Source organism: Macaca mulatta, chromosome X (genome assembly GCF_049350105.2).
Source record: "Macaca mulatta isolate MMU2019108-1 chromosome X, T2T-MMU8v2.0, whole genome shotgun sequence".
In the NCBI taxonomy this organism is placed as follows: Eukaryota; Metazoa; Chordata; class Mammalia; order Primates; family Cercopithecidae; genus Macaca; species Macaca mulatta.
This window is the reverse complement of record NC_133426.1, coordinates 124,853,328-124,874,566: the sequence shown is the minus strand read 5'-3', so window position 1 is coordinate 124,874,566 and position 21,239 is coordinate 124,853,328. Positions and strand designations below refer to the sequence as shown.

Sequence of the window (21,239 nt, the reverse complement as noted above, 5' to 3'; positions counted from 1 at the left end):
CAGTAACTTATGGAAAAATTAAAATAAAAAAATATTTCTATGAATGACCATTACCATCTAGCTAACTACTCAAGCCAGATACCTGTGATTTATCCTAGGCTACTCACTTTTACTACCCCAGCTAGTCAGTCACCAAGTCCTACAAATTAGACTTATTTTACATCTCTCAATTCAGCTTATCTTTACAGTTTCTAGATCTTCTGCTATCATAATCATCATATTTGGAAGTAACCATTTCTCTGGGTTAACAGCCTCTTACATGGTCTCCCTGTCTCTAACCTGAAGCCCCCGCCTAGTCTATCCTTCACATTACTACCAGAATACTCTTTCTAAAACAAAAATCTGAACATGGTAATTACGCCTCTAAGTGAAATCCTTCAAAACCCCACCCTGCTCCCAGTAGTTTGCAGGATAAAATTTCAATGTCTTCGTTTAACACAGAAAGTCATTTAAAATCCCACTCCTGCCTACCTCTCCCACCAATCTCACACATGCACCTTTCCCAGCCATGTGTAATTCCTTGTAGTACCTTTAACATACTAGCCTCCATGCCTTTGTACTTGCTATTCCCTGTGTCTGATATGCTCCTTCCTTTCTTCTCTCATATAGCTAAATCCTAGCTCAAATAACAAGCTTCCAGGAAACTATTCCTAATACTGTGATTTATAAGGCTAACCTATTCTTGTGTAGTACCTTCTGTAGAATATCACCATCTAATACTGTAATTGTGAGTTTACCCATTTCACTAGTCCACAAGATCCCTGAGGACAGAATATGTCTCATTTGATTTTATAGCATGTAGCAGTGTCTGCCACATATGGCAGGCACTCAGAAGACATTTGTCGAAGGAGTTTAGTTTTGGACCTATTAGTTGATGTGGCTGAATTACATGTAGGTGGAGAGATCCTATATATTGCTATGTGAAAAGGCAGCAAGCACAATAATGTTCTTGTTTAAAAATCATAAAGTTACTGAAAGTAAACAAAGAATTACAGATCTAAAGTCAGTTCAGAACTAGAAGTGCATAAATATGTATATTGAAAATGGCCAAGAACAGACCCTGATAAACAGTAAATGTAAGGAGGTGGAAGAAGAAACAGTGGGAGTATAAAAGAATAAGGGAAAACAGAACCATGGAAAGCCAGGAGAAGGGGAAAAGGTAGTGTCAAATATTGGAGCCAATGAAATCTCAGGAAAATACTGTTGCGCAGGTAGACATTTTAGGTTCTCTTGTTTATATCACCCTTACCTAATGCAATACACAAAAAGCACAGGTGACAACTTAGTACAATATTGTATATTCTGCTTTTTTAGGTTTAAAATTGGTTATATTTAACCTTCCAGCTCTAAAACCAAATGAAAATCATTAAGATACCTTATCTGAAACTGTTATAAAGTGTTTATTAAACTAAGGAGATTAGAAAATTAAAATACTTAAATATCTTTTTTCTTTCCTTAATTATCTCTTATTTGGGTATCTACTATCATTATTTTAAAAATATCTAACATGGATTTGAGGGGAGGGGCTTTTGTATTATTTAAGTTTACATTAGTGGTATAGTACCCTGAGGAATAGTATTCACTGTCTGGCAACATTTAAACATCAAAAATTTTCATTTGCTAATTGCTTCTAATTGAAGAAACTCCTGTTTGTAATGATACATCTTAATTTTAATTAAGTGTCTTCATGCAACTGTAATTTCTGATACATAAAAATACTTTATGGTAAACAAATTAAATCATACCATTTCACATAGTAACCATAAAACAATAAGCATACCCCTGTATCTGTATCCGATTTTGATGAACTTAGACTTTCCTGAGAGGGTGATGGAGACACACGTCCTAAAAACAACATAATAATTATAAAAAAGGGATGTATGTACACACACAGACCCACCAAAATACAACATTCAGAAGTAATGACACAGCAATGTCTAATAGTTAGAGAATATAGTATTCTAGAAAAACACTAACAATTGAGGCATAACCCCATAAAAGCCAAAATATTTGTTTTAATCATTTTTACATAAAAACTTCATAAAATGGCTTAACCATTTCCCTACTTTAGTAAACAAAATACCATTAAATCCTCAGTATTCAAATAGAACACATTCTTATTAATCATGACAAGTAGCAAGAGGAACAATAAAGGAGCAGAAAGGGTCAGGGCTGCAGTTAGTCTCAAGGGCCACTGAAAATAGTCTTTTCGCTTAAGGCAGGGCAGTAAAAGAAATGACAAACAGCGAGGACTAGAAAAACTCACCATATAGTAAACACAGTTTAATTTCTTGTCAAATTATTGTCATCTTCAACTAAGTATTGAAACATAATGCAAGCAATACTCACAGGATGTACTCAAGTATATGAGGCCTAGCTTGCCAGTTTAGTGAATCTCCCTAGACTTCTATGTTCCTCAAATTGGTGCTTTGACTATTCACTCTCACCCACGGCCACCTTTTTTCTCCTTCCTCCTATGCTTTACTTCTTGTTTGCAGCCTTACTTGATGGCAGGGAGGGTGTGGAAAAAACTTATTACACAGTTAAATAGTTATTAGAGAAGAATCCCATAAACTTAAAAGCCCAAATTTACATCAACTCTACATACATGTACATAGTTGAAATCAGTGTGAACATAATGTTCTGAGGCTTCTCTTTTCAACATTTTTTTCATATATCCCTTGATGTATTGACAATTCACATTCATTTTCCATGACTCTTTCCTTAATCTTTTTTACTTACTGCAGAGAGATCTATATATATGATTTTCATTCTTTTTCTAGTTAATTAGCAATTCTATTTTAACCTAGGATAGAACTGAAGGTTGCCAGAGGAAACCAAATAACATGTTCTCAATAGTTGATGAAATTAACTACACACTACACCTGGAAAGGGATAAATCAAAAGCTTTGTGGCAGCTCTTTTCATTGGGTTTAGAGACTTTTTACCACTGACGTCTGTCTTACTTTCAAGTTTTTGGCTATTATCATAAATAGTGGTTGCTGCAAATGACTGCCAGAAAAGTAGGGCATCAGTATACCTAAAATGTAAAAACTTCAGGTTTCTGTAGATTTTTAAATACATGAAAAATACCTTCAGTATTGTATTTCATTCGCATATTGTTGAAATAGTCAAAAGCATTTTTTAAAGCCCATATTCTCACTACATTGTCTTGTCCAGCTGAGGCAAGTAATCGGCCACAGTGAGAAAATTTCATGGTCCAAACAGCTCCCTATGAAAACAAAAGAAGGTTCAAAGTTAATACTTTACAACTTTAGAGACTTTACTTTTGGCCGGGCACGGTGGCTCACATCTGTAATCTCAGCACTTTGGGAGGCTGAGGCAGGTGGATCACCTAAGGTCAGGAGTTCGAGACCATTCTGGCCAACATGGTAAAACCCCATCTCTACTAAAAATACAAAAATTAGCTAGGCATGTGGTGGGCGCCTATAATCCCAGCCACTTGGGAGGCTAAGGCAGGAGGATCACTTGAACCTGGGAGGTGAAGGGTGCAGTGAGCTGAGACCGTGCCATTGCACTCCAGCCTGGGCAACAAAAGCGCAACTCCATCTAAAAATAATAATAAATAAAATAAAATTTAGAGACAAGACTTTAAAGCCAAAGTTTAAAATTATGCCAAATAATGTATACTAAAATAATCCTCACATTGCTAACACTACTTAAGTCCAAAAGTTCAATGGTGCTTTAATACCACGAAAGTAGACTTTCAGAAGAAAGGTAGGGTAAGATAGTTGTGGTGTTCCATAATCCAAACTAACAACTTCAAGAACTCAAACCCTGTCCACATATTAACAGAAATGGGAGTTCTAAAGTGGTCAGAAATCTTCATTGGAAAAGCACAAATCCTAGTTGGGGATCTCAGTCCCCTAGCTGAACGTAAAGATGGGTGGCAGAGCCCTCAGCACAGCACTAACAACTGAGCAGGATTGAGGAAGACTAAAGCCCACCTTGGCAGTGACCCTCATAGCACCAGGTACTTAGAAGTATTACAGTTTTGGAATGGGCTGGGCATGGTGGCACGTGCTTGCAATCCCAGCACTTTGGGAGGTCCAGGTGGGTGGATCACTTGAGTTCAGGAGTTCGAGACTAGCCTGGGCAACATGGTGAAACCCCATCTCTACAAAAACCACAAAAAATTAGCCAGGCATGGTGGTGCGCACCTGTGGTCCCAGCTACTCAGGAGGCTGAGGAGGGAGGACTGCTTGAGCTCAGGAGGCAGAGGCTGCAGTGAGCAGAGATCCCGCCCCTGCACTCCAGCTGGGTGACAGAGCAAGACTTTGCCACAAAAAGGAAAAAAAAAAGGTAGTAGTATTAGAATGGTGCATCCTACTTTTTTCTCTAGAAACAAGGTTTCAAAGTATATGGCCAGAATCTCTAGACACTGAAAACAGTAGGAAAGTATGTGTGTGTGGTGGGGGTAGAGGAGAAGGGAGAAAGAACACGAACCTCTTAAGTTGGAAAGACCAAATATTATTACAAGAAATACTATTATATACACATTCAGATGTATCAAAAAGATTATGCCACAGCCCATTTATTGAAATAACCATTCACTTCTACAAAATTCAAGTGTATTAAAAATGAGTCATTTGGAGCCTACTACAATGAGATTTTATTTAAAACAGGAAACAACGAGTCAATACAGTACTAGGAAATTTATCAATTTCCTTAAGGAAAATACTAAAATCAACTCAAACATTTTATCTGTAGATTGTAAGCATCAAAATTTAAATTTGAATTTGGTTGCCATCCAATATATTTATGGTTGCTTCCTTCCAGTTAAGCCAACTTTTAGACTTAAAATGTAAACAGATTCCCTAATCAAGGGTACAACATTATTCAGTTCTAAATTTTATCACTGCCTTCCTTGTGTTCCTAGCATTTTCAGGGGTTAACTGCAATACAGTTTGTGCAATTGCATCTACATTGGTACTTTTGAACTCTAAAGGAGCACTTGAACTTTTACCTCTCTCCTTGTTTTAGCTGAATATCTCACTTTACAACATATATTGAGCTTCTGATGTATTTTGTAAATTATTTAAAATATGGTTGGGAACATTTTAAACATTTTTCAAAGTTACAGACCACCCTCTAATTTAACTGCTTTAAAGTTTGGTGCCTTTGCATAGGTTTCTTAGTGATACAGGCTGAGAGTTTACTTATTCAATAACTCATTTTTTTCTTTTTCTTTTCTTTTTTCTTTTTTTTTCGAGACGGAGTCTTTTACTCTGTAGCCCAGGCTGCAGTGCAGTGGTACGATCTCGACTCACCACAACCTCTGCCTCCCGGATTCAAGCAATTCTCCTGCCTCAGCCTCTCAAGTAGCTGGGATTACAGGCACCCACCACCATGCTCGGCTAATTTTTATATTTTTCATAGAGACAGGGTTTCGTCATATTGGTCAGGCTGTCTCGAACTCCTGAACTCAAGTGATTCGCCTGTCTTGGCCTCCCAAAGTGCTGGGATTACAGGCGTGAGCCACCACACCTGGCCGATAAGTCACTTCTGGAATACTTCAGAGACAGACTCTGTATTACCTATTCATTAAATCATGTTAACATAAATTCACCGTTCTTGAGTCAGGCTAGCAAAGTTACATACATAGAGATAGTTTTGTAGAAGCCAAAGTATTTCTCTTAACAAAAACAGTATCAATCCTAAAAAATGAAAAAGTTGCTTACCATATGTTCACCACTAAGATCTTGCACCACTTTGATCTGATCAAAATCATAAGGTCCTTTGAAACCGTGTGCTGCTTTGAATTTAACTGGTCTTGTGTATGGCATTCCTTCATCATCACTTGATGAAGGATCATCTTGATCAGTATGAAACACTGAACAGAAAAGCAATAGAAATCACTACTAGCTAATATAGATATTGCTACTATCATAGTTTCATATTTCCTGTATACCAAGAAAATTCATTAAATGGAAGAGCAAAATTTATTTATTATGTAACATACTGGTTAAAAACATGGAGTCTAATGCCAGACTGCCAGGTTCAAATCCAGCTCTGTCATTTATTATCTGTGTGACCACAGGCAAGTTACTCAACTTTGGATGCCTCTTAGTTTTATCAAATGGGGATATGATGGTACTTACCTCATAGGGTTTCTATGGGATTAAATGAATTAATACAGGTAAAAGTGCTTAGTACAGTCCCAGGCACTGAATAAGTACTATGTAAGTTTCATTAAATAAAACAAATGAGTACAATAATGACAAAGGCATAGGAGGTCAAGATATTTGCAAATTTAGAAAATTTACCTAATTAAAAAAAAATTATTTATTTATTTTTATACAGAGGGGGGTCTCACTATGTTGCCCAAGCTGGTCTCCAACTCCTGGGCTTAAGTGATCCTCCTGCCTTAGCCTTCCAAAGTGTTGGGATTACAGATATGAGCCACCATACCCAGACCTACCTAATTTTGAAAATACAGTTATTCCCCAGTATCCATGGCAAGACCTGCTATGGGTATCAAAATCTGCGAATGCTCAAATCCCTTAACATAAAATGGCACGGTATTTGCATATAACCTATGCACATCCTTTCATGTACTTTCTTTCTTTTTTAAAGACAGGGTTTCAGGTTGGAGCGCAGTGGTGCAATCATAGGTCACTACAGCCCTGAATTCTTGGGCTCAAGCAATCCTATTCCTCAGCCTTCTGAGTAGCTGGGACTGTAGGCACACTTCACTACACCAAGCTAATTTTTATTTTTCAGTAGAGACAGGGTCTCACTATGTTTGACCAGGCTAGTCTCAAACTCCTGGCCTCAAGCAGTTCTCCTGTCTTGGCCTCTCAAAGTACTGGGATTATAGGCATGAGCCACCAGGCCTCGCCCTACTGTATACTTTAATCTCTAGATTACTTATAATATCTACTGCAACATAAATGCTATATAAATAGTTGTTATTTTTTCTATTGTTTTATTTTTTACGTTTTATTTTTATTTTATATATATTTTTATTTTAAAAATAAAAATATTTTAAATATTTTTTATATTTTATTTTAATAAATTTTTATTTATTTACTATTTATTTATTTATTTTGTATTGTTATTTTTTATGTTTTTTAATATTTTTCTATCTGTGGTTGTTTGAATCCCTCCATGTGGAACCCATGGATACAGAGAACTGGCAGTATTTGTAAAAACCAAATAGTTGGCCAACTGCGGTGGCTCACGCTTGTAATCCCAGAGCTTTGAGAGGCTGAGGCAGGCAGATCACCTGAGGTCATGAGTTCAAGACCAGCTTGGGCAATATGGTAAAACCCTGTCTCTACCAAAAATACAAAAATTAGCCAGGTGTGGTGGCAGGTGCCAGTAATCCCAGCTACTCAAGAGGCTGAGGCAGGAGAATTGCTTGAACCCAGGAGGCAGAGTTTGAAGTGAGCCGAGATCATGCCACTGCACTCCAGCCTGGGTGACAGAGCGAGACTCCATCTCCAAAAAAAAAAAAGAAAAAAAAAGAAAAAAAAAGAAAAAATTAGCATTGGCCGGGCATGGTGGCTCATGCCTGTAATTCCAGCACGTTGGGAGGTAGAAGTGGGCGGATCACCTGAGGTCAGGAGTTCGAAACCAGCCTGGTCAACATGGCGAAACCCCGTCTCTGCTAAAAATACAAAAATCAGCCAGGTGTGGTGGTGTGTGCCTATAATCCCAGCTACTTGGTAAGCTGAGGCAGGAAAATGGCTTAAACCCAGGAGACAGAGGTTGCAGTGAGCCAAGATCATGCCATTCCACTCCAGTCTGGGTGACAGAGCGAGACTGTTTCAAAAAAAAAAAAAAAAACCCAAAACCAAATAGCCTTAAAAAACTAACTTATGGCTGGGCGCAGTGGCTCACGCCTGTAATCCCAACATTTTGGGAGGCCAAGGTGGGCAGATCACGAGGTCATGAGATGGAGACCATCCTGGCTAACACGGTGAAACCCCATCTCTACTAAAAACACAAAAAATTAGCTGGGCATGGTGGCGGGCACCTGTACTCCCAGCTACTTGGGAGGCTGAGGCAGGAGAATGGTGTGAACCTGGGAGGCGGAGCTTGCAGTGAGCTGAGATCATGCCACTGCACTCCAGCCTGGGTGAAAGAGTGAGACTCCATCTCAAAAAACAAAAAAAAAACAAAAAAACCCAAAAAAAACCTAATTTATAACTGATTATTTAAATAAACACTCAACCCTTTCAGACTGTCAAAGTCACAAAATATGTATAAATTCATTTTTCTTCAAACTCATAAAATTAAGTGATAGAGTACCTTATTTATTGAAATACTAAGATGTCAGCTATAAAGGTTTACTATTTTAAATAGAATGCTTCTTATAAACTACAGGCTAAATTTAGACGATTACAAATTAATTGAATGTTCAGTTGAAATGTTCTGTTTTAACTCACCTTCATCTCTAACACTTTTAACTTTATTTATAGCACGTTCACCATATTCCTCAGCAAGGTGCTTTGCTCTCTTTACTGATTTTCCAAGAAACTTCTTTAGTTGAGTCCTTAACAAAAATGAAAAAAGTATCAACTCAGTTAACTGTAAAAGTTCAACAATTTGCAGACAAATGTATTAGCTGTGACTGATAAAGTACACTACTTTGAAATAACCTTTTTTAAACATAAATAATAGGTGTTTGAGTTCCAAATGCCTTATTCTATGGAATAAACATATTCAAGTCAATATGGCTAAGGAAACATACACCCTTTCCCCCAATTTACCATATTCATATATTCTAGAGCTTTGGTTTTCAATGGTGAATAAAATTGATTGGCAGAGGTAGTGTGGAGAGGGGAGTGTTTAAAGTGTAGGTACCTGGGCTCCATCCCCAGATAATCCAATTTAGAGAGTCTGGGGGTGAGGCCATGAATCTGAGGTGAGAACTGCTTTGAGAAGACTGTTTTAGCGAGCTGTTCTTAAAAACACATTTTACTAGTAAAGAGTAAAGAGATATTTCCTTACAAAATAGAATGCTTTGGTAGCTGAAGATGGTCTCTTTCAGTTTGGGTAAGTGTATGTAATAAAATTAGGCTGAGCTTTCCTGGTAGGTATTCCCAAACATGAGGTAATGTAAGTATGCATCTCAAGCTTCCATAAATAGAATTTATTTATTGCATTTTCAATTAGCTAAGTCTCAGGTTTCATATATTAAGATTATAAAAAGCAGAGCACAGTACATGAGGGACAGTATTTTTAAAAGTTGTTAAGTTATATACACAGAGAAGTTCAATGTAACCCTGTTTAGAATAGTCAAAAAGTGGAAATAAACTAAATTTTCTGTCAATCGAGGAATAGATAAATAAGTGCTGGTAGGAAATACAAGAAAATGAATGAGCAAACCTCAGCTTTTTAAATGTGCCAAGCTCTTATAGTAACCTCAGGGGCTTTGCATGTGTGGTTATTTCCACCTGGAACACCTCTCCCTTGGCTAATACCCACTCACTTTTTAGGTCTCAGATCAAACAGCTCTCTCAAAATGGTCTTTTTAACTTTAGACGGAGTTTTTGTTATATAGTCCCCGTTAATCCAAAGTTTCACTTTACATGGTTTCGGTTACCCCAGTCAACCATGGTCCAAAAATATTAAATGGAAAATCCCAGAAATAAAACCATTTGTAAGTTTTAAATTGTGTGCTATTCTGAGTAGCATGATGAAATCTCACACCATCCTGCTCCATCCTACCTGGGATGTGAATCATCCCTCTGTCCAGTGTTTCCACGCTGTAGACGATACCCACTCATTACTTAGCAGCCTTCCTGGTTATCAGATCGAAAAAACATAGTAGCAAAGTCTGGTACTATCTGTGATTTCAGGTATCCACTGGGGATCTTGGAACATATACCCCATGGATAAGAGGGAACTACTGTAATACTTCTACAGGACCTGGAGCTTTACTTTTATAGCAGTCACTACAAATGTATCTAGATTTATCTGTGCAATTATATGTTTAATGCCTATTTCTCCCATTTAACAGAAGTTCTATGAAGGCAGAGACCACGAATGTCTTTTTCTTTCAAATTTTTTAAATTGAGACAGAGTCTTGCTCTGCTGCCCAGGCTACAGTGCAGTGGTATGATTTCGGCTCATTGCAGCCTTGACCTCCCAGGTTCAATGGACCCATCTGCCTCTGCCTCCTGAGTTGCTGGGACTACAGGTGCATACCACCATGCCTGGCTAATTTTTGTATTTTTTATAGAGACGGGGTCTTGCCGTGTTGCCCAGGCTGGTCTTGAACTCCTGGACTCAAATGATCCACCCGCCTCGGCCTCCCAAAGTGCTGGGATAACAAGCATGAGCCATTGCACCCATCCTGAATGTCTTTTTTTTTTTTGGAGACAGAATTTCACTCTTGTTGCCCAGGCTGGAGTGCAATGGTATGATCTCAGCTCACTGCAATCTCTGCCTCCCGGGTTTAAGCAATGCTTCTGCCTCGGCCTCCTGAGTAGCTAGGATTACAGGTGCCCACCACCACACCCAGCTATTTTTTTGTATTTTTAGTAGAGACTGGCTTTCACCACGTTGGCCAGGCTAGTCTTGAACTTCTGACCTCAGGTGATCCACCCACCTCGGCCTCCCAAAGTTCTGGATTACAGGTGTGAGCCACCATGCCCGGCCTCTTAATGTCTTAACTGTTATATCCCAAGCACTTAACTCTCATATCTGGCTCTCAGAAAGACTGCAATATATATATTATTAGTGCTGATATAAAGACATGTCTATGATATATCTGATTTTCTTAACAAAACAAAACAAAACAAAACAGCAAGTTGACAAATTATAGACATAGAGTAGTAGCGCTGCTTTTATGAGAAACAAAAAATTCTATGGAGAATACACTATGCTATTAAAACTGATTTCTGGGTCTGAGATTATCAGAAACTTTCATTTTCTATTTTACATATTTCTGTATTTCTTTTGATAACCAGAAAACATAGATGATAAACCATTTTTAAAACCATTATAAGGTCTCTGCTACCTGTAACTCTGAAGCTGTATTTTCTGGATAAGTTTACTACCACTTTAAAAGCCAAGAAAACAGATATTTTAATTTTTTCAGATGAGAATAGTTCTAAAATATCTACTTTTATGCCTTCTTAAATGGCACTTTATGTTCCCTAAATTTCATTCCTTGATGGATAAGATCATTGCTACCATCATTTTGGTTCTTTAATACATTCAGAGCCTTTCTAATGCATTGCAGGTGGGCCATACTATTGGTTCCCCACTCAGCCTTCAAGGCAACAGGGCAGGGCCGAGGGAAGCCTGGGCCAATCTTCTCTGGCCATCAGCTACCTTATCAGCTTACCCCAGCATTCAGTGCAAATACTATTATGTTCTTTGTGTGTCATGGCATGATAAAAGGTTGAAAAGCACTGTGATATGATGATTATGCTATGAGTTCTTTCTTTGTTGGGGGGTGGCAAGGTCTTGCTCTGTCACCCAGGCTGAAGTGCAGTGGTGTGATCACGGCTCACTGCAGCCTCGACCCCTCAGGCTCAAGCAATTTTCCCATCTCAGCCTCCGGAGTAGCTGAGACCACATGTGTGTGCCACCATGCCCGGCTAATTTTTAAAATTTTTTTGTAAAGAGTGAGTCCACCTATGTTGCTCAGGCTGCTCTCAAACTCCTGGGTTCAAGTGATCTTCCTACTGTGGTATCCCAAAATGCTGGGATTACAGGCGTGAGCCACGGCACCCACCTATATTATGAGTTATTTTATCATTTTTCTGATTATCTGACATTCTTATGTGTCAACTTACCTGTTGTCACAGTTCGATGCTTCTATTTTGCAGTAAGCTCAGACACTTGACCAGAGTTTTTAAAAAATGATGTAAGAAATAAGCATAATGGCTTTGAATAAACCTGAGGAACTTTTCTCTTAGAAAAATAATGAGCTTTAGTGCATGGACTACGTGACATCTCTTCTGGATGTTTATCTGTCTCTGAATAATTGTAGTAATTCCTTATTCTCAGGTTCCTGATAACTGCAACTACTAGATGGCCAAGTTCCAAATATCTAAGGTGCTACCATATGCCTGCATTTTAGGTACATGTTTCCTAAAAATTCTTTATTTGATACACACTAGGAAAATGCTTTGATACACACTAGGAAAAGGACTCAAGTGGAGAATTCCCTTTGGACCTTAGAGTTAATTATTATCAATTTAGAGACTTGTGTATAATCAAACAAAATGTATAGGCCCACCATTGATCTAGAAGTTTGTAGGGGAAACAGAAGGATGGCATAATCAGAATCCTTTTGCAACATACCCTTTGATTGTTTAACGTGTATTTGTCTGAAAACAGTTTAACTGAAAACAGTTTAAGACAATATATTGTAAAGGGAAAAAGTAAGTTATAGACTACAGGTATTCCCAAAATTGAGAAAAGAAAGAAAATTGCTATAGACTGTAGTAGTCAGGAAGAATCTCATTATAGTTGGGTTTAGAAAGACAAATAGGATTGCAGAGATGAAGAGAAAGGGAAAAGACAACTTCAAGGACAATCATGTTCTTCTACTAACACTTTTGGTACCTACCTACCAGTAGAAAAACACAGGTATGGTGCAACACTTACTGGTCACTTTCTGTGTGTCAGATGCTTTATTACTATTATCAGCGAGGGACAGGGAGGAGTGGTGGTGGGTAGACATAAAAACAATATGGAGTACAATTTAAAATAGTATGGTAGTTCTCATATTTTTTTAAATAAAAACTTGAAATGAAGAAAAGGGATGTACTGTAACTCACGTTTTCTGTTTTAACCTTCCACCATCAGTATCTGTTGGCTGAGACTGTAACTTCTCTTCATCATCTGACTGTGCCGCGTCATTACTGTAAGAAGGGGAAGTTGTTTTAAAATAAACCATTTCTTCTATTCTTCTTAAAAATCTCTGTTTATACTTACTATATAACCAGTTAATCAGAATAAGAAAAACTATGCTAATAAGCTTTACATAAATTTATTTATTTATTTAGGAGATGGGAGTCTCGCTCTGTCGCTCAGGCTGGAGTGCAGTGGCACAATCTTGGCTCACTGCAACCTCCGCCTCCCCGGTTCAAGTAATTCTCCTGCCTCAACCTCCTGAGTAGTTGGGACTATATGTGCACACTGCCATGTCTGGTTAATTTTTTGTATTTTAGTAGAGACAGGGTTTCACCATGTTGCCCAGGCTGGTGTTGAACTCCTGAGCTCAGGCAATCCACCTGCCTTGGCCTCCTAAAGTGCTAGAATTACAGGTGTGAGCCACTGTGCTCAGCCCATATAATTTAATTTAAATGATGGACCTGACAACTTACAGGCTTCAGAAATTGAAGAAAAGAATCTTTAAGCAAGGTGCAATGTATAACATATAAATGAATACAATTTAGCAATTTGTGAAAAACCTACTACAAACAAGGCTTTTTGCTTGGCAAAATGTGCTGTAGTGAAATAATAAAGTAACTTGTAGGTATCTTCCTCCCCACTCATTAAGTACATCCTGCATTACATTTAATAAAATAGCTCCTGCTTTTACAGAAATGATTCCTTAGATCTACATACATCTCGCAGTAAAGTCACTCATCTCACTTTAAAGCCATTTTCTGATCCTACAAAAACAGTACAAATATTTAAACCATTTTATGACCCTTAAAGCAAAGTTTCAGAAGACTAAGTGTTCATTCTATATAGTTTTTTAGCCTCAATTTTTTTTTTGTTATTTTTATTTATTTATTTTTGTGGAGATGAGGTCTCACTATGTTGCCCAGGCCCCTCTAACTCCTGAATTCAAGTGCTGCCTCAGCCTCCCAAAGTGCTGGGATTACAGGCATGTAATCCCTCACTGTTTTTATATTGTCCCAAGTATAATTTAAATAATTAAAAAAGAGAAACTAAGTGCTATGGGATTTAATATTTATACTATTCCCCCAAGTAACTGTACAGTCATAATGAAGAGCAAAGTTAAAGAATACCTACCTTATCTAACTCTATTTTAATTCCAGAGTAAAGAAAAACACTGAATGAAACCAAATTAGGGATTGTCATAGTTCATTAACAGAGAAATCTTAACAACTCTGAAATACTATTAATGACAAATAACAACGTTAGGCCACACCTTACATATTCTTTTGTCCTTCTCATGATGTGTAGAGTGAGAGGATTAATGCCTGTTGGTAGTTTCTCTTCTGCAAGACTCAAAGGTATTTCTTCTCCAGTATCCAGGTTCTTAATCATTACACTGGCTAAAATTTCCTGAGGTTAAAAAGAACAATCACACCAAGATGACCTGCAATTTAATTATCTTTTTGAGTCTACAAAATCCCCTAAAATTTAAGCTAAAGGCTTTTTAGATACATTCAATACTGCACACAATAATTTCTAACATTTTTATTGAGATACAATTCACATGCCACAAAATGCACTCATTTAAAGCATATAATTCAATGGTTTTTAGTATATTCACAGAGTTGTACAGCTATCGCCACTAAGTCAGAATATTTTCTGCACCCCAAAAGGAAATTCCCTACCCATTAGCAGTCACACCTCATTTCCCTTTCTTCCTAGCCCCTGGCAAATACTAATCTACTTTCTGTCTCTATAGATTTGCCTATTCTGGACATTTCATATAAATCAAATCCTGTAATATATGGCCTTTTACATCTGGTTTCTTTAACTAAACATGATGTTTTCAAGGTTTATCCATGTTGTAGCATGTATCAGTACTTTATTCCTTCATTCCTTTTAATTGCTAAAAAATACAACATGGTATGAATATACCACATTTTATTTATCCATCCAATCAGTGATGAACATTTGGGTTGTTTCCAGTTTTTGGCTGTTATGAATAAGGATGCTGTGAATATTTGTGTACATTTTTTGTGTGAACATATGTTTTCGTTTCTCATTGGTATATACAAAGGAATGGAACTGCTGGGTCATGGTAACACTATGTTTAACATTTTGAGGAACTGCCAAACTGTCTTCCAAAGTGCAATATTTTAAAAAATGTATTGTTTTAAAGAAACATAAACTAAGATTTTGCTGTAAAATTTAATTCTGAATAAGTTGGCTAATACATGCATACTAAGTTTTAATTGTAAGAAACCATTAAAATAATAAAATTTATGTTGGTATAACATGTATTTATAATATCAAGTTCTTTTATTATTATTATCATTAAAACTTTTTTTTCTTGAGACCGAGTCTTGCTCTGTTGCCCAGGCTGGAGTGCAGTGGTGCGATCTCGGCTCACTGCAACCTCTGCCTCCTGGGTTCAAGTGATTCTCCTGCCTCAGCCTCTGGGTAACTGGGATTACAGATGCGCACCACCATGCCTGTCTAATTTTTGTATTTTTAGTAGAGATGGGGTTTTGCCATGTTGGCCAGGCTGGGTCTCGAACTCCTGACCTTAAGTGACCCACCCGCCTTGGCCTCCCAAAGTGCTGCGATTACAGGAGTGAGCCACCACACCTGGCCTCAATATCAAGTTCTTTTAAAGCCCACTTTCTATAAAATATAAACCTTGCTTTCAATATATTTATTCCACTATGCAATTGAGTGAAAGGGGAAGTTTAAATCAGAGATGCAACATCCAGCATATCAACAAAACAAAGACAATCTTCAATTTTCAGTTTTTCCTTTTTTTTTTTTTTTGCGTAACAGCAATAAACTTAAAAAAAAAATAAATTGTGGTAAATTACACATAACATAAAATTTACAATTTTAACCATTTTTAAATGTACAGTTCTGGGTCATTAAGTACATTCACATTGTTATGCACCCATCATTACCATCCATCTCCAGAAGGTTTTCATCTTCCCATTATGTTTTTTGTACTTTATGTTTTAAGAACAAGAACAAAAAAATCTATTTCTACCTCATCAGTAAGCTCTCTCCCAGAGTTGGATCTAGGTCTCTGAGGGCCCATCACTTCACCTGCTACAGTCTGCTCATCAGGTGCTTTTCCATTTTCCTGGAAATATAATTTTATAAACAGAAATTAGACTGAATCAATTTCTATAAATGTTCAATTATTACCACACATAATTCTAAAGAATTTCATAATTCAAATAATGGAGTCTGCTGAAAATCTAAATGGAACATTACATTTCAGTCCTTCATTTTTCCCAGCATGCTGAAAAACATTAGGAACCAAAACTATTGCTGCTCATGAAATAATGTCTTAGTATTCTTGAAAACAAATAAATGTTCTATTTGAACCTAGCCAAAAAGCATTTCTCTACTAAGACTGCTATTAATCTGGACTGTATGTGGCTACCTCAAAGGTAGGGGTCAGAAAACTTCTCTCTATAAAGAGCCATATTATAAATATTTAAGGCATTTTTGTTCATATAGAGTCTCTGTTGCATATTCTTCTTCTTAAACAACCTTTAAAAATGTAAAGAACATTCTTAGCTTGGGGATCCTACCAAAGCAGGCCACTACTGACCCCTGCTCTAAGGCTACAACAAGACTATAGTGTCATATGTTGTAGTCTGGTAGCCCGGCCCACCATAGCTACCATGTAAGTAGCTCTGAGTCCCAGAATCTGGCTGTGGTAAAATTAACGTTATCAAGTCTTTTGTGTAGCCCACTTCCTAGCATATAAAGTTTTTTTATGATTAGGAAAAGGAAATTATAAAAAAAAGTCTTCAATTCTGACCAATACAGGACAAATATAGACTATAGTTGGTGTTTATTAGTACCAACAATATTACAAATAGTAGCATCGTCGTTTTTCAAATACCTATTACCTGCTAGCATCTGTCGTTTTTTGAATACCTATTACCTGCTAGATACTTGGCATATTTTAGCTCATTTCAAACCCTCAAGGAAGGATTTTTCCTCCATTTTATTGATGGGGCATCTGAGATCCAGATGCCAAACAGCTTGGTAGGCTCACCCAGTTAGTGTGTAGCACAGCTGATCAAGGGAAGTAAGGGGGTCAGGTTTGGAGGACAAAGAAATATTTGGCCTGCAGAATATAGAACGCTCCATAATCAACAAACCAGCCACTTGCAGGCAGCTGATAAAGTCTATATGAAATAGAACACTAATTCACCAACCTGGGCAGTAACTATTTTATCTCCACTGGTAGCACTTGCCAAATCAAGAGAAGGCTGAGAATCCTTGACCGTACTCTCTGAAGCCATGCTTGTAGTTAGGAGAGAATCAGACGTAATATTCTCTTTGGGAACTGCAATGATAATAATAACAATAACAACCCTTTTTGTTTGATTCTTATAACAACCCTGTGAGGAAAGTGGTTTGATTACTCTCATTTCCTATACAGGGAAACCATGGTTCAAACAAGTTATTTAATTTCCTCAAGACTATACAGCTCATACAAAAAAAAAAGATGCAGGACTTGAATTCAGACTTTAGGTCTCCAAATCCCATGTTTTTTTCACATGCCACTCTCTCTCAGATGGCAACAGATTCGAAAGTTTGAAGTCTGCTGAAGTGTTCAATTATAGTAAAGTAACTTTCACCAATGTAAACATTTTTACATTTTGTCTATTACTAAAGAAATAATTTTAATAACTTGGTTGCCAGTGAGTTTTATAAAGTGAAATAAAAGCAGAAAGGTAAACAGTTTCAACTCCAAAATTTCACCGCAAAGGGTTATTGCTCTCTCTCTTTTTTTGAGACAAGATTTCACTCTGATCACCCAGGCTGCAGTGCAATGGCATGACCCTGGCTCTCTGCAGTCTTTGCCTCCCAGGCCCAAGCAATTCTCCTGCCTCAGCCTCCCAAGTAGCTGGGATTACAGGCGCGTGCCACCATGGCCAGCTAATTTTTGTATTATTTTTGTTGTTGTTCAGATGGGGTTTCGCCATGTTGCCCAGGCTGGTCTTGAACTGAGCTCAAGTGATCCGCCCGCCTCGGCCTCCCAAAGTGCTGGGATTACAGGCGTGAGCCACTGTGCCCAACCAACAGAGTGATTTCTCAATTAATACTTGCCATCTAGATCAGGAGTTTTCAAAGTCTCAAATTCCAATTCGCTTTTCCTTTTTCTTGGTGGTGGAGCAGGTCGAGATGGAGGTGGGGGTCTAGGAGGTGGGAAATTAGTTGGAGGAGGTGGGCGTGCTGGAACAGGCTTCTTTGTACTAGCCACTATATCAGGCTCTGGAGTAAGGTGTCTCGGGGGTTTGGCAGGGGCCACTTCTTCCACAGCAGCAAAATCTTTAGTAGATAAGGAGTCTGAGGACACAGGTCCTAGAACATCACTTCCTTTGACTTCCACTGCTTCCTTGTTCAATACTTCTGCTTCAGTTTCAAGCACATTAAGCTGCTCAGTTGAACTTGTTTGAGTTAACTTTGTGGTTTCATCTACTGGTTTCTCACAGGTTTCATCCGAAGGAAAGCATTTTTTAAATTCTAATTCAGTCTCTTCAAATGTATTCTGACTCTCTGCCTTTTGGGATTCTTCCTGCAGTACTTGATCTATGGCTAACAGTCCGGGTATATTGCTCAGATCTGTTCTAGCCACAACAGGACTGGCAGTAGCTTGATCAGGGAGTTCTTTTCCTTTGGAATCCAAAGAGTCATCTTCAAGCTGTAGTACTTTCTGACTCTCCTCAATAATACTTTCAATAATCTGATGAAAGGGTTAAAAGTAGTTTTTTAAAATGAAGCTATTTATAAGAACATAATAATAGCTAATCATTTACACAGTACTTAGTAAGTGCCAGGCAATGTTCTTAATACTTTACATATTTTAATCTTTACGACAATCTTAAGAGATTCTACTTCTACTGTCACCCTTTTATAAATGAGGGAACTAATCAAATGATTTGTCCAAGGTCACAAAGCTAGTAAGTGATAAAGCAGGTATAAACCCAGGGAGTTTGATTCCAGCATCTATACTCTTAACCCTCATAATAGGGAATTTGTGTTAACACTTAGGTACAAAAGGTCAAATAACCCTATTTATAGGGTTATTTTAATCAAGTTGTGATTGATTTTAATCAAGGGTGATTTTAATAAAGTTCAATCCTAAACTTACATTAAGACTCAATATCCTGATTCATTTACATATTTATGCCAAACTTGTTGTAATACCAGCCTACTGGTTTGAGCCCACTTAGCAAAACCATGATAATCCAAATCCCCAGGAGAAGAATTCAAGTTGTTTAGCTCTGAACTCAAGCTTATGACCCAAAAACCAGCAGATGCAGGGAGATTAACATTCTTAAACAGACTACACCTAAACTCTACTATTTGGACTGATGGCAAGATCATGGAAAGAGTTCACCTTGTCTTTTCCCTTCCTTGCTTTCTTTTTCTTTTTTGAAATGGAGTCTCACTCTCTCACCCAGGCTGGAGTGCAGTGGCACGATCTCGGCTCACTGCAACCTCCGCCTCACAGGTTCAAGCAATTCTCCTGCCTCAGCCTCCCTAGAAGCTGAGATTACAGGTGTGTGCCCCATGCTGGGCTAATTGTTGTATTTTTAGTAGAGACAGGGTTTCACCATGTTGGCCAGGCTGGTCTTGAACTCCTGACCTCATGAGATCCACCCGCCTCGGCCTCCCGATTACAGGCATGAGTCACTGCACCCGGGCCCCTTTCTTTCTTATATGTAGCTTAAAATATAAACAGGCTTTCTATTATCTTCTACCAACATTTAGAAGAAAAGAAAATATATTTTCTCCCCAGTCCTGTCATTACTAACATTAAATCTCCCAGATCAGTTATCCCACCACCATGCCCAACCATGAACAACTTCTGCTTTCTCAATTCCTTGGCTTCAGAAAGTTAATGGAATGTATCACAGAACCATCCTAATCTGGTTTACTACAATTTCATGCTAACTTGAACTGGATATTACTGCTGCTCAGTAATATTCATCCCGGATTTCTTAGCATGTTCTATATGTTAGTTTTTCTCAATCTTCAAATTGTTAACCTTAGAAATTACCTTGCTTTCACCAGAACTAACCAGAGTCCAACCAATTTGTCAATTAGGTGGTTACTGAGCGCGGAGAACCTCAATGATAACAGTGATAACAGAAGTCATATTCCAGTGGATTTGAGAATGAATAAGAGGTGAAGATATAGAGACATTAGCACGGTCTGAGTTTTCAAAAAGCTTAGATATAAATGCAAAAAGATTTCAATAAAGTGTCCTAGCACTTTTATAACCTGAAGGGAAGGAACCACTGGAAAAGAAGATAACAGAGCAATGTTCTGGAAAAGAAAGGAATGAAGGCCTACTGTGTATTAGACCTAGTATACAAATTCTCATTTAATTGCCATATAGACCTTTGGGTTAGGTAGCTGGATTACCTCCCTCCTAGAAAAGCAGGACTCTGAGGTAAAGGCTTTAAGAAATTTGCCAGTCCCACAATTAGTAAGCTACAAAGCCAAAACTGAAATCCAGATCTTTCTTAAACGTCCAGTGATCTTTGTATTATACCACACTACTTTGGACAGAAAACAAGAATACTAGATCATCAGTGATGGATGACATGAAAAAGAGGTAAGAAATGACAATAAATATGTAGGTAAAAGAAGTGAAAGATGATACAAAGGAATGGATTCAGGCTTTTTAGCCTCTAATATTTACGTGGAGTAGGAAACAAGGTTATCTCCTGAAAATGAGGGGGATGTGAGTGGGTACAGTGAGCATGAGGTGAGTATAAAGGTTTGAAATAATCATTACGCATAATGGAAATGTCTGTGTCACAAGAGGGGTCAAAATGAGGTTGAAACCCCTGTCTTCCCCAATCCCTTATCTGAGAATAATCTCTCCCTCCTCTGCACTTCTATTACTATTCTTACTGTTCAGTATAGTATGAACTATAATACAAATACAGAGCTGTATATGGGCTAGCTCTATTTATTTTCTCTACACCAGATAATTAGTACCTGGAGAGCAAGGTCCGTGTTTTCTGCCTCTTGATATGCCTCATGACACCTTCTTATGGTGCCTAGCCCTGGCATTTCTTTTCTGGATTTTAGGAAATAGTGAAAAGAGAAAGACTAAGAGAACAGTGAGAACCAAGACATACACAGAGATGATTATGCTAAAGCATTGTTTGCTTCAAAAAGCTCACTGTGTCCAGGCACAGTGGTTTAAGCTTGTAAACCCAGCACTTTGGGAGGCTGAGGTGGGCGGATCACCTGAGGTCAGGAGTTCGAAATCAGCCTGGCCAATATGGTGAAACCCCGTCTCTACTAAAAATACAAAATAAATAAATAAATAAATAAATAAATAAAAATTAAAAAGTAGCCTGGCA

General features: G+C 37.8%; 1 protein-coding gene across 12 annotated transcripts in view; it reads right to left on the bottom strand.

The window, feature by feature from the left end:
* Positions 1–21,239, bottom strand: part of WDR44 (WD repeat domain 44) — a 102,150-nt gene that overhangs the window by 37,160 nt on the left and 43,751 nt on the right. For all 12 annotated transcript variants that reach the window (XR_013412586.1, XR_013412585.1, XR_013412584.1 and 9 more), the window contains 9 exon segments: positions 17,962–18,598; positions 17,064–17,194; positions 15,875–15,970; positions 14,114–14,250; positions 12,768–12,851; positions 8,415–8,521; positions 5,703–5,854; positions 3,094–3,232; positions 1,781–1,845 (listed from right to left, as the gene is read on the bottom strand). Coding sequence is in view for 9 of the 12 variants with exons in the window: in XM_077987901.1 (XP_077844027.1) it covers positions 1,781–1,845; positions 3,094–3,232; positions 5,703–5,854; positions 8,415–8,521; positions 12,768–12,851; positions 14,114–14,250; positions 15,875–15,970; positions 17,064–17,194; positions 17,962–18,598 (1,548 nt within the window). In the remaining 3 variants the exon portion in view is untranslated.